Source organism: Tamandua tetradactyla, chromosome 1, assembly GCF_023851605.1.
Source record: "Tamandua tetradactyla isolate mTamTet1 chromosome 1, mTamTet1.pri, whole genome shotgun sequence".
In the NCBI taxonomy this organism is placed as follows: domain Eukaryota; kingdom Metazoa; phylum Chordata; class Mammalia; order Pilosa; family Myrmecophagidae; genus Tamandua; species Tamandua tetradactyla.
In genome coordinates this window covers 116,792,366-116,804,826 of record NC_135327.1, presented here as the reverse complement: position 1 = coordinate 116,804,826, position 12,461 = coordinate 116,792,366, and the positions used below count along the sequence as shown (strand labels likewise).

Here is a 12,461-nt window from a genome sequence, read left to right as displayed (position 1 = left end):
CAAGGAGTTTTCTCACTGTAGCACACTGCTTTCATTTCAGAACCTATTAAGGACCTCACATATTAACCAACACTTAAGTGTTTGTAAAGTTTCTAGGGTTTCTAAGTTCAAATGGCCCCACCAGCAACCAGGCAAATCTCGCAGCTGTAGGCACCAGGGTGGAGTGGCTGAAAGGGCAGGACCACTTGACAAGTTTGTCCTATACTGCCCAAGCATTAACAAGAAAAAACCCCACATCCCTGGGAAAATGTTTCTTAGGAGAGGAGCTCGACTTGTATGAAAGGTGACACACAGAGGAGACTCTCCTAAGTTTGGGCAGAGTTTGGGTAACAGAAAGCTAACGTGTGAAACTGGTGCTAGCCTGCTCGGGTCATATTTTTCAAATCATACCGAGTTTCATGACCTCAGCATAAATTAGGCTCACAGAAGATGGAAACATAACTTCATAGACTAAAAATGAGAGCACAGGAAAACAAACAGATAAATGTCACAATTTACCTTCATCTCTGTGAAACAGGAAGACTCTGTTTCTTTGGTTTTCTCCCTGGTCCCACTCTTGACATTATGACTAATCATCAAGGCCACACACTTGCAATACAGATGAAAAACCCCAAACACCAACTCCATCCTCACATCACCCAAAAGAGAGTATGGGGAAGATAAGAGTAGGAAAGCACCTGACAAAAACCTCTAACAAGAAAATATATTCTTCATTATAAAAGGCTCTGGCAACCAATTGTGCTTGTTTAGAATTCAAGAATACTGTTCCTAGAAACTCCCCTCTGGTGAAAAAAGGATATAGATTATAAGAATAGATGGAGGAAAATCACCCTACCCACCCTCTGAAAGCAAAAAGCAAAACAAAAACAAAACAGAAAAACCAAACCAACCATGCCAGACCCTGAGTAGGCAGTAAAGTTGCTGATGATCCCTAAGCCTCCATTTTAGTGTGAGGTCTTACCAACCAAACAATCTTATGGAGAAAGGTGAAACTGGAGCCAGGGATAAATCCTTCTCTGCAATAACAGAATTTGATTTTAAATGTGTGGCACTGTCTTATGAAAGCAGGACAGGGAGGAGGAAAAGCTTAGGAGAAAGATAAGGAGCTTAGTATTTGCCATATTGCATGTGAGGGAGCAAAAATATCCCTAGGCAGTAATGAATGGATGACTGCAGGAGATGGTACCGAAGGACTCTGGAGAAAGCAGATACATTGAGACCAACGTGCATTAACACGGGGGCGAGAGGGCCTCACCCAGACCTACAGCAGCTACCAGAATCCGCTCCTCAGTGGTTCTCATGTACAGCCACAATTTAGAACCACGGGTCTAGAAGGAGTAATCCAGGAAACAGAAGATGACAAAATGGCCTAGAGAATTAGAGGAATATGGGGGCAAGCCTGATAATGAGAAATTTTCAAAATTGGCTCATTTAATCCTGTAGTGGAGAGGGGGCTTCATAGGTAAGGCCAAGTAATGAGATTTAGGTGAGCCGAAATTTTTCTCTTCTGCCTTATACCACCACTTAAAAAATTTTTTTTAATTGAGGTGAAATTCACATCATTTAAACTTAACCATTTAAAACTGTACAGTTCAGTGGCTTTTAGTACATCCACAATGCTGTGCATCTACCACTTCCATCTAGTTCCAAAATGTTTCGTCACCCTGAAAGAAAACTCCATACCATTAGGCAGCTGCTCTCTAGTCCTCCCTTTTTCCTGTTCCTAGCGGCCACCAATCTGATTTCTGGCGCTACAGATCTACTATTCTGGATATTTTACCTTTTGCTCAGTTATCTGCTAGTTATTTTCCTTGGCAAAACTTTAAGAAACACCAAGACATCTACTAGTTACAACTTGTGAATTGAGGTCACGTGGACCCCATGTGGTCACAATGATTTCAGAGCCACTTTTGAATATTTTAGAATATCACACTAAGCTTCTTTTTCACTTACAACATTTTATAAACTGCAGTCTTTTCTATTACATTATCTGTTTAGTAGGAGAAAACAAATTTCCTTAACTGAATCGGTGTGATTTTCTAAGCAATGGATCCCGGAGAATTGTGGTTAGTCCTACGTGGCAGCTTTCTGATAACCTTCCCCACGGTTTAGCCATTGCGTGTCTAACAGAGCCATGGCTGGGAGCGAACAAGCCCCAAGCAGCAGGGTGCCGGATCGGACAGTGCCCTCGCCCTATAAAGTCAGTCATCCCTGGATTAAGCTCTTTTTATTTCTTGACTGTTTAATATCTTGCATATTATAAGCGGTATTTTAAATTCAGTATTTGGTCCTTCCAGCAGTTTTCCAAAGGGCGCACATACACATTTTGAAGTCAACAAGTTAACGAGTGTTCTTGTCCTCAGCCACCTCGAGTTCTCTATTCAGTGAGAGAATATTTTTACCCCAGGGGCCATGCTGCCCGGAAGCTGACGCTGCCCCTGTGGGTTAAGGACAAAGAAGAGGCAGCAGGTAGTGGGGAAAGATCACTCCTGCCTAGAGAAAGTCTTTGTGGCTTGGTAAAGGAGAAGTGAAAGGAGAAATTATTTGACATTGCATTTCACTGAGAAAATGTATAAATCCATTTCTCTGCCTGAGAAAAAGCACACATCTTAGGGGAGAGCACACCTCTCTCTCTATCCTTATAATTGCACTGAGTGCCCCTCAAAAAGGATCTGAGCTGCTATTCTATGAAACCAACACAGATTGCAACTATCAACCAATAAGGTATAAAAGCTGTTCTACAAAATAGAAATATATCAATTTTATTCCAAAATATCTCAGCATAAGGAAGAGTCTGAAAGTGAGCATGGGTCTTGGGCAGTGGCAGGTCTGACTTAATTCTGTGAAGAAATGCTTGGCCACAGGTTAGTATTGTGCCATTGCTACCAAATCCAAGGGCTGTTATCTGTAAGAAGAGGGGTCACAGAAAAACGTAGATTCATATTAGTTTGTGTGTGCAGAAAGATACACAGCAGGATGACGGTTCCGGAATAGGAAGGAAGCTGGGAACAGGGATGGGAGTCACAGTTTTGTTTTGTTTGTTTGTTTGTTTTTTTACTGTATACCGTTCTATTATTATTTTACTTTTTCTTCCACTGTGAATGTATTATTTACTTAACAATTGAGTTCACTAAAAATGAAAAAAATGCAATAGAGTAAAAATGAAAGCCAGGAGCTAATTACATAAGCAAGATGTTGGAAATAGGAAGAATCACAACCTTCCTATCAAAATAAGTTGAAGCATATGTATGATTATAAATACATTTGTTAAATGTTGAGACTTGCTAAAAGGGGGTGGTGGTTATCTAGTGCTTGTTATGTAATTATCTTTTTCTCACTTTTGTAAGATTGAAATATTTCCACCTCCAAAAAGTAATTTATAAAAAAAGCATTTATTCCATCAGATTATTCTATCCTTAAGCCAAGGGAAAAAAGTTTTCATGAAAGTGGAATCCATGTATGGCAATATTCATTAATTGCTGACCTACTATTCTCAGAACCTGGTATGATTTCAATATTTACAAACAAATATTCATTCTGATAAAATATGCATAGACATTCAGGTGTAATTGCAGAGTGTTTTGCCTTGAGTAAACCAATTAATAAGGAAAGCAGGTTTCATCCCTCAAGTCTATATTCCTAAACCCTGGAAACTTAATGCCTTAGTTTTGGTGCCTTTCCATTATTCCCTCTGGTTTTTTTTTTTTTTTTTTTTTGCATGGGCACCAGGAATTGAACCCGGGTCTCTGGCATGGCAGGCGAGAACTCTACCACTGAGCCACCATTGCACTGCCCCACCTTTCCATTTTTGATAAAAGCTTTAATCAGTGCCCTTGGTTTTCCAGAGATTTTCCTGATCTCACATTGTGGGAATTAAATCCAAATCAGGCTCAGAGTTGAGAGTCCTCTGCCCTGGTTACCTGGGCCCATGGAGGACCTTGGCTTATTTCTAGTCCTGTAAGAAACCTGTGAGACCGAGGCAGACTGTGCCAGCCACCAGGGCAAGGGATGCTCTAGAGTGTGGTTTGGAAGCTCAGGGTATCTTTGGACTCACAGTAAACCATTAGAAGGAAACACTTTGTAGGAGGGAGGACAGAGACCATGATCAGGCTGAATAGACTCAATTTCTTGGGATCACTTAGGATATATGACTCGTCCAAATCTACAGGCTGAATTCTCTTTGTGGGGGGAGGGGATCATTTATTGGCCCAGTGAACACAGGTGTGGGACTTGGCTAGGCAGACTCTCCCCACAGGAGTAGGGTTGGATGGAGACATAACATAGCATACCCTGGACAGCATCCCCAGTGCTGCTGTCTCAACAGGTCACAGTTTGAAAAGGGCTCCTGTGTCAGTGACTGTGAAAGACCTTGACATGATCTCCACTCCCAGCAATAACCCCCAAGACTGTTGCTATTGGTCCCATTTTTCCAAATGAGAACAATGGAGGCTTAGAGAGTTTAACTACAAAACAAAATTTTCAAGGCCATACAGGTGATTTATGGTAGAGCCAGGGTTCAAAGCCAGGTCTGTGTAATTCTGAAGGCCGTTTTTTCTACTATAGCATGCATCTTCTGACACAATGATTTTTAGCTTTAGTTTGAATATTATGAAATTAATTATACCAACAATGACCGATTACATTTATGAATTTGTTTTGAGCATATTTTAGGTCATTTATAACATAGATGATAGTCACCCTAAAAAATAATTTTCTTGGGAATGTAAAACTATTCAAAAGATAACTATTACATTTTCCTGTATGTAAAAAAATAAACACAAAAATTAAATTATAACCCCAAAGAAATGCTTAAGTCTTACCACCTTCCTCAGGTTTCACATCTATTAGTTCATCAATAGGTCCTTAGAGGGGGTGAAAGAAAACAAAATTACAAGTCAGTTTTACTTTGTAAGGAGTTTGAGTCCAATTATTAAAATTGATTAGTTTTCTTAATGTAGATTACCTGAGCATGCATTATGTGTAGAGCTTTTGTCTAAGGCAGATAAAATACTTTTTCCATCTTCAGCTGAAAATATAACACATGCAAGTGATTATTATCAATTTGGAATGGGGTACAGGGTCAGGTACTATTGCAGTATAATGTAAATGCATAACTTCAGGAGTAAACAGCACCCACAAATTCATTCATACAGAAGCAGGGCTCCTCAGATTAAATATTATGCCTACTGTTGGCTCTCAACTAATGCTCGCTGAATCAACAGTCCTGAGTGTTTTGTTTGGTAGATAATCCAGAAAACCATATGATACCAATCTAACAATTGTCCTTCGATGACCAAATGTATGACTTAAGTAAATAAATATTACATAGTGGTGCTAAGAACTTTAGCCACATGTGCCTGGCTAAAATAAAAAGATAGCAGAACAGTTTTAAAACTTGGTTCACTTATATGTACATTAGACTTTCTGCAGGTCACAGAATAAAAGAGAGATGACACTTCATTATGACGAATTCCATTCTGTTTACATATAAAACATGGTGATCAACATTTGCAATCGTAAAATATTACATAAAGACCATAAGTAAGATGATATTATGCAAGGAAATAGAACATTAGATCTGCCTGCTCTGTGACATATACAAATACATACTTTCTATAGATATGTAACTTCAATACAAATGTAATAGAGTTTACATTTTCCCACAAAATTAAAATTTTTCTACTTGATTGCCTCAATTCCTATCTCTTCCGTGATCCCACCTGCCAACATTAGAGCTCTAATAGGGACACTGAGGCAGGGGAGTTTAGAGTGATGAAGTCAGACAGCTCTTGTGTGGTCGGTAAGATGAGGCCCTGCTCTGCCCCTGCCTCCTCTGGCCACTTGCTCCCTCCCTCACACTCCAGGACCTTGTTCCTTTGACCTTCTCCTGGTTGCTCTAGGCTCAGAGCCTTTATCTTGGCTGTTTCTCTGTTGTGACAGGTCTTAAAACATCACTTCCTGATCCCCTCAAAGAGGTGAGGCCTCCCTCTCACAGGAGCCCATAGCCTTGCACTCTCCTTTGTAGCTCTCTTCAAAGTTGGAATCACGTGAGTACTTTGTAATTATTAGATTAACCTTGGGGTTCCCTTTACACTGTAAGCCCCATCATGGGAGGGTCTGAATACGCCTGGGGCGCCACTGCATGCCTGGAGCCCACCAACATGCCTGGCACAGAGGTGGCTCTCAGCACACATCTGCTAGGAAATGAACACATACATGAGCGAGGGAAGGTATAAGGCGTGAACAGACAACATGATCCGAGGCACAGAGGCAAAAAGTGAGGGTTTTCTCCTGTTAGGTGGCAGATGGAAGAAGAAGAAGGAAAAAAAAAGAAATAAAGGGGAGATGAATAAAGGGGGGGGGGGGTGGTAGGAAAAAGTAGGTGAAGGCAGCGGTTGGAAAAGTGGGAAAGGAGGCAGAAGGAAGACCGAGGGTGAAGGAGAAGAATGGAGCAGATGAGAAGGTCCAGGGTCTGCTTCACCTCCTCCCATCTCCCCAGAAGGAGGTCACCACAAGGGGCAAAGCAAGGCGGAGGTGGATCTGGCCCCAGGAGAACCAGGCTGAGCCGAGGGTGGAGGTAATTTTAGTTCTCTTCATTACAACTGCAAAACTTTCCCTGCGTCTCTGAGAACATGGAGTCCCAATGAGAGGCCACACATTATATCACATTACTTCTATAATGGTAATTCTATTAAGAAGGGCTTTCCATACCCTTCTAAAAGGAACTAGTGAAAAAACTGGTAGCAATGGCAAGAGATGGAAATAGCTAATAAGCCAGTCACAGCATCCTCTATCATCTACCAATGCTCTAACCCTTTTCCCTAAGGCGTCGGGATCAATTAACTGCCGGAATCTGGCACTGCTCATTACAGTGCAGGCCGGGAAAGCACCGGGCTGACACCCACCCTACAAATCACCTAACAAATGTAATCTCATTACAACTGTCTCTACAGCCCAAATGGCGGTTAGAGCTAATAATGGTAACAGCAGAAATTTTATCACCTGTTTTGTGAAAAGAAATAACTTTCTGCCTGGTCTCAATTGTGGGCTTTGAAGGGCTGTTGCCTAAGATACTAATAATCATGCTTTTTTTCTGGCTCAAAATACACAACCTGTAATGCTACAGAATCAACATTTATGATATTTGAAAATTTACAATTGAAAGTAAAGGAAGCAAGTGAATGTAACCCCTTTTCTTGACTGGAAAAAAGAAAGGTCTAGGAAGGGCTTGCTGAAAAAGAAAATGGATTGTCTGTTGAGCATTAAGTAATATTTCACAAGCTAGTGGAAATAGAAATTAAAACTTACTCTTAGAGGATTCCTTGCTCTGGTTTTCATCCTCTAATTTAATTAACCTTAAAATAAAAAAAAGTTAAGTGATCAAGTTCTGCAAATGGTGTATTTTTGATGTAGACAGATTTTCAGTACAAGTTCTATTACCTCACTTATAACGAAGCAGGCACACACACAGATACATGCACACACACGTGAGGGGAAGAAAGGGCAAGGCACAGTCATTTACATGTAACACGTTTTCTGAAGAAGAAATGAAGTTGCTGCTTCCTCCTGTCCCAAGGCAGGTTAGCAGCATCTTAATATTTGAATTTGGTTCCATCAGAAGGCATTTCTGTAAATATCTATGAGGGTATACTACACCCATTCCTTTTTAAAACATGGTTATAAATTGTCAGCCAAGCAGGTGTTTATTCTAATTCCTGGTGTTACAGGAGAAGACATCACAGGGGTTAGCTAAATTATACAAGGCTGAAAGCAGGGTCGCTCTTACATCCAGTTAGACTGCTGCCCACCCTACCCCACTGTGTCTTTAAGGGCTGAGACATCACTGCCCTGCAGCTCAGCATTGAGCAGGGCCGCTGGGCCTTCCCCCAGCACAGGGTCCACCTTTACCTGATATCTCTAAGCAATATTCTTCATAAATTTTAGTGTCATTTTGAATAGTTACTGGACAATATATTTTGAGCTTTTAAAAACGAAGTACTAAAACATCTGAGAAATCTGGAATTTAATTAAAATTAACTAAGACAATCCAGGTAGTCCCCTTATGAGTAAAAGCTAATGTTTTAGGGTGGTGCAACCATGACTCAGTGGCAGAATTCTCGCCCGCCATGCCAGAGACCCGGGTTCGATTCCCGGAGTCTGTCCATGCCAAAAAGAAAACCAAAAACCTAGTGCTTTATTTTGATTGCATAATGTATATGGTGTAAAGAAGGAGCTGGCACTTAATCCAGGCTCTCCTTCTTACTTCATCAGAGGATGGTAGTCCCTTAACATCTCTTAGCCTCATTTACAATATTTGCAAAACACGGAAATACCTACATTGTCTGCATTAAGGGTTAGCATGAGAACAAGCTGAGGTGACACAAATAAAGCACCTACATTGTGGCTAGCACAGAGGAAGTACTCACTAAATGGTAGCTAGTATTATGGGGAGTAAATTAACCTGGCTCCCCCTACAGCAGTCAGTTGTACTGGACTTGGATAACATCCTAAATCTTCATTTTGCACTAAAGAATTTTTCTAATAATTGCTTTAAAGTTAAGAAGGGCTAATTCTGGCAGCAAATTTTCTGTAGGGGAAAAAACATATTTGAAACTTTACTGAGAAACACAGTGAAATGATAAACTGCTTTACCAGAAGGCTAACATCTAATTTTTTCTTGTGGAAAAGGGATCTCAAGTAGAGGTAAGGTCATCTGTTTTGCTTTCCGAGGTCGGCCAGGTCAAAGACTAACCCTGCTCCTGCAGATTCTCTGTCTCCACAGAAAATGACACAGGTTCATATTTCGACCTCCTTGCCATATGGTATTAGGAACCATGAGCTATATATGTCAAAAATTTCCTCTCAGTACTTAAAATGACTAAGGGTATTGTGCTTGTGAAGAGGCAAGAAAGGAAGGTGGAACGGTCATCTCTTACTTGCAAAACTGCTCTCTGTTTCACGGGGGAGCAAACCAAAATAGTCTGAAGAGTAGAAGACAAAATGTCAAAACTCACCCCCAACCATTCTGTATTATAATAATAGCCCCAAGGTAATGCCATGGTACTTCTGCGAGAAGGAAAACCAGGGGATTTTTCTAGGACACCACCTTGTAAGGGATGATGACAAAAGGACCAGAGAGAGCTCAGGCACCGTCGAGGATGAGAAGTGGGGGCTTTTCCCCAAAAGGCAGGGAAGCCAGGACAGCCGCCCTTTCTTGGCCCAGTCAGCCCCTCACCAGTGGGTCTCCTGTTGGAATGAGGGGCCACGTCCCCCCAGGAATATGTGCTGGAGGAGTTCCGGCCTCAGCTGGAACTCACGCACCCTTAGGAGTGAGGAAGGCCGGGGCCGGAGGCCCAGCTCCACGGGGCCGGCAAGGACGGCGCTGCCCTCCCCTGCGGGAAGAGGGACTTGGCGGAGAGAAGGAGCGCTTGACTTACTGACTGGGCTCCTCTGCTGCCCTTTCTGTGCTGCTCTGCTGCTTCGTCTTCTTCCTCTCTTCTTTCTCAACTAGTTTTTTCATGGGGTCTTGTAAGCTCTTCATCATGAGCCACAGATAATGAAAAAAAAGAAAAGGGAAAGAATAGCTCATCAATAAAAAATTAAACTGCTGCTGGTTCAGCCATATCTTGAATTAAAGGCGTTGAGACATTACTCTGAACCAATCAAGGGGACAGAAATGAAATCTTACATAGTGAAGCAACAATGTTCTCAGACCCGTTTGAGGTACACAAGCTCGGAAAGAAGAGTTGTTCTGCCACTAGATTTGTATTTCCCTTTTGCGATAAGTTATTCAAAAGAAGGCCTTTTGGCTATTGCTAACTTCATTTTCCATCTTCAGCATGCAGTGAAGATAAACATTCTGTCCTGCTTGCAGCCCCCACACTGACAGAATAGAAGCTTCTTTTCCCTTCAGAGACGAGACCATTTCATTTTATTTTTAATTTTGTTTGCTATTTTGAAATCTGAAAACAGCTTTCAGAAAACAAAACTTTTTTTCTTAAACCACAAATGATGGCTTAACATATTTTGACAACTTAACTCCCACAAGTGGACGGAGCAGGTGCATCCAAGCCTGTGTAGATTCAAAACTGGTGAGAATCTTTTTTTGGCACACAGTTTCCTAGAGTTAATGTCCTCAAGGTTTATTAAATATTTGTGGAAAGATTTTTTTTTTTTTTAAAAGCAAGTGCCTAGAAACTGTGCACCAGTAACATTCAGCAAGAAAAAAAAAAAAATATTTCTATAACAACTGAATAATGAATAAGACCAAAAAAAAAATCTCAATTTCTATCCCTAATAATATTACAAATCTATATATGCAAAAGAAACATCTCAAGATACTTGTCCTTTTTACATTCCCAGAGCCATTAAAATCCAAGTCCTCAGACTCTAGGCCTTCATCTCTCATCTCCGTCTTCTTCCTTCTCAGGTTTCACTTCTCTAAGATGACACACACACACACACTGAAGAAAGCAATTCCATTCCACACCCCAACCCTGGTTCGTTGGTAATGGCAGACGGGAGCACTGAATGAAGATGGTCCTCAGGCCGACAGAGCTGGGATGGATTTTGGCATCTGCCATGGACACGAGATGGACAGTGGTGTCACACCTTGTCACTGCCAGCTCCGTTTCACTCCCCGCACAGAATAATCTTCCTAAAACACACCTGCCATCATGTTTCCCTTTTCTCAAGAACCTATAATGGTTCCTTATTTCTTTCCACTTCTAATAAAAACTTCTCTGCCCAATTTTAAAGGTTTTCTAAAAGGTTTTACATCTCACTCTCCCATCTTGCTTCCTACTAACCCAAAATGAGCTTCCCGTTAAGTTAAGCCTGTCTCCTCAGAATCTCATCTGTGTTAGTTGCTTCCACTCTAGCTTTGTTTGTTCTGCTTCTTGAATTTAAAAAGGTCTTTACCTATCTGTTCACCCTTAAAAGTCCTATGGGTCTTTTCAAAACCCAGATTAATTACACTCTTCCTTTGACAGTTCACTTAGCATGCCAAATTCAAGAAAGTTCTCTCCAAGCTCTATTTACACTTTTGTTAATATTTGATTATATCTATATTGTATTATGTCTTTTTCCTTAAGAATATTTTTGAATTAGAAAAACAGTAGAATAATGTAGAAAGTTTGAAAAAAAAGGGTAAAGTTAGTCATAATTCCATTTCTGTAAAATAATGAGTTGCTATAGTATTTTTGTATATTTCCTTTCTGTTTTCTCATACCCATAATACTTACATATTCGGAATCATATAATAACTATATAATATTTTAAAATATTATATAAAATATATAAAAATAATTATATAATTCTGAATGTACAGATGTCCCCTTAACCAATATAATATGTTCAGATTTTTCATAATAAATAAAAAAGGATTATTGGAATAGAGAACGCAAGAAGATTTTATATCCTTCAGACGTTTACTATTGACTTAAATATATAAATGCATATTTATTCACCAGTATTCTAATGTGGAGCCTGGACTTCCCTTGAGTATATGTCTCCTTGATTGGAATACTGCATCGTCTTCTTGCATAAGCCACACCCATAAAGCATTGCCATCATTTTTAATGACTCCCTATTTCTGGATATTTAGTTTATTTCCTTCAATCAACAAACAATTTTTTGAGCACTTAAGAAGCACCAGGTGCTGTTTTGGGTGCTTCGGATACATTTGTGAACAAGACAGACAAACAAAATTATCAGTTAGTAATAGGAGTAGGCAAAGAATTGAAACAGGCGGATAGTGATTGGGTCATTTCTTTAGTTTACAAGGATGTCCTCTCTTCGGGAGTAACATTTCAGACGAGAGCTAACATCAGAAGGAGACAGCCACGTGCAGCTAAGATAGAATAGGGAGCATCAAATGAAAAGCCCAAAGGTGAGAATAATTTGGCTTAAGGAACAAAAAGAATATCACTGTGGCTGCCCGGTCTTGGGCTAGAGACAACTCTTACGCGATGAAGATGAAGAGTCAGCAGGGGTCACACAGGGAGAAGACTGTATGATGATGTGAACGCATTAGAGGAGTTTCGAAAATTTTTATTTTGAAATAATTTGAAACTTATAGAAAAGTTGAAAGAATACTACAAAGAATGCTTCTATACCCTTTATCCAGATTCATGAATATTTCTCATTTTGTGTCATTAAATACTTTCCTTCTTTCTTTCTAATACATGACAACTTAAAAGAAATACATTATCCTCAACTGGAGCCTGGACTGAGGTAGAAATTCTATAAAGGACATTATTGGCGCAAAGGAGACAATGTGGACTGTAATCTTGATGTTTTTGAATACCACACACATCATGATTTTTTTTATATACCCTTAAGTATCTGGTAAAGTTACATGTATGTATGCATGCATGTATTTTGGAAATGTGCAACCATGAAAAGGAGTTCATCAGATGTCAACATAGACCTGCCAATCACAGCATTTTATTCATGCACAT

The 12,461-nt window shown here is 40.1% G+C and overlaps 1 protein-coding gene across 9 annotated transcripts in view; it reads right to left on the bottom strand.

Annotated features, from left to right (window-relative positions):
- Positions 1-12,461, bottom strand: part of ICA1 (islet cell autoantigen 1) — a 154,742-nt gene that overhangs the window by 19,084 nt on the left and 123,197 nt on the right. For 7 of the 9 annotated variants that reach the window (XM_077122848.1, XM_077122833.1, XM_077122824.1 and 4 more), the window contains exons 9-12: positions 9,438-9,535; positions 7,309-7,355; positions 4,964-5,026; positions 4,821-4,862 (exon numbers count right to left, since the gene is read on the bottom strand). In XM_077122848.1, coding sequence (XP_076978963.1) covers positions 4,821-4,862; positions 4,964-5,026; positions 7,309-7,355; positions 9,438-9,535 — 250 coding nt within the window. The remainder of the gene's footprint in view (positions 1-4,820; positions 4,863-4,963; positions 5,027-7,308; positions 7,356-9,437; positions 9,536-12,461) is intronic. The other 2 variants (XM_077122857.1, XM_077122881.1) reach the window with 1 other exon arrangement.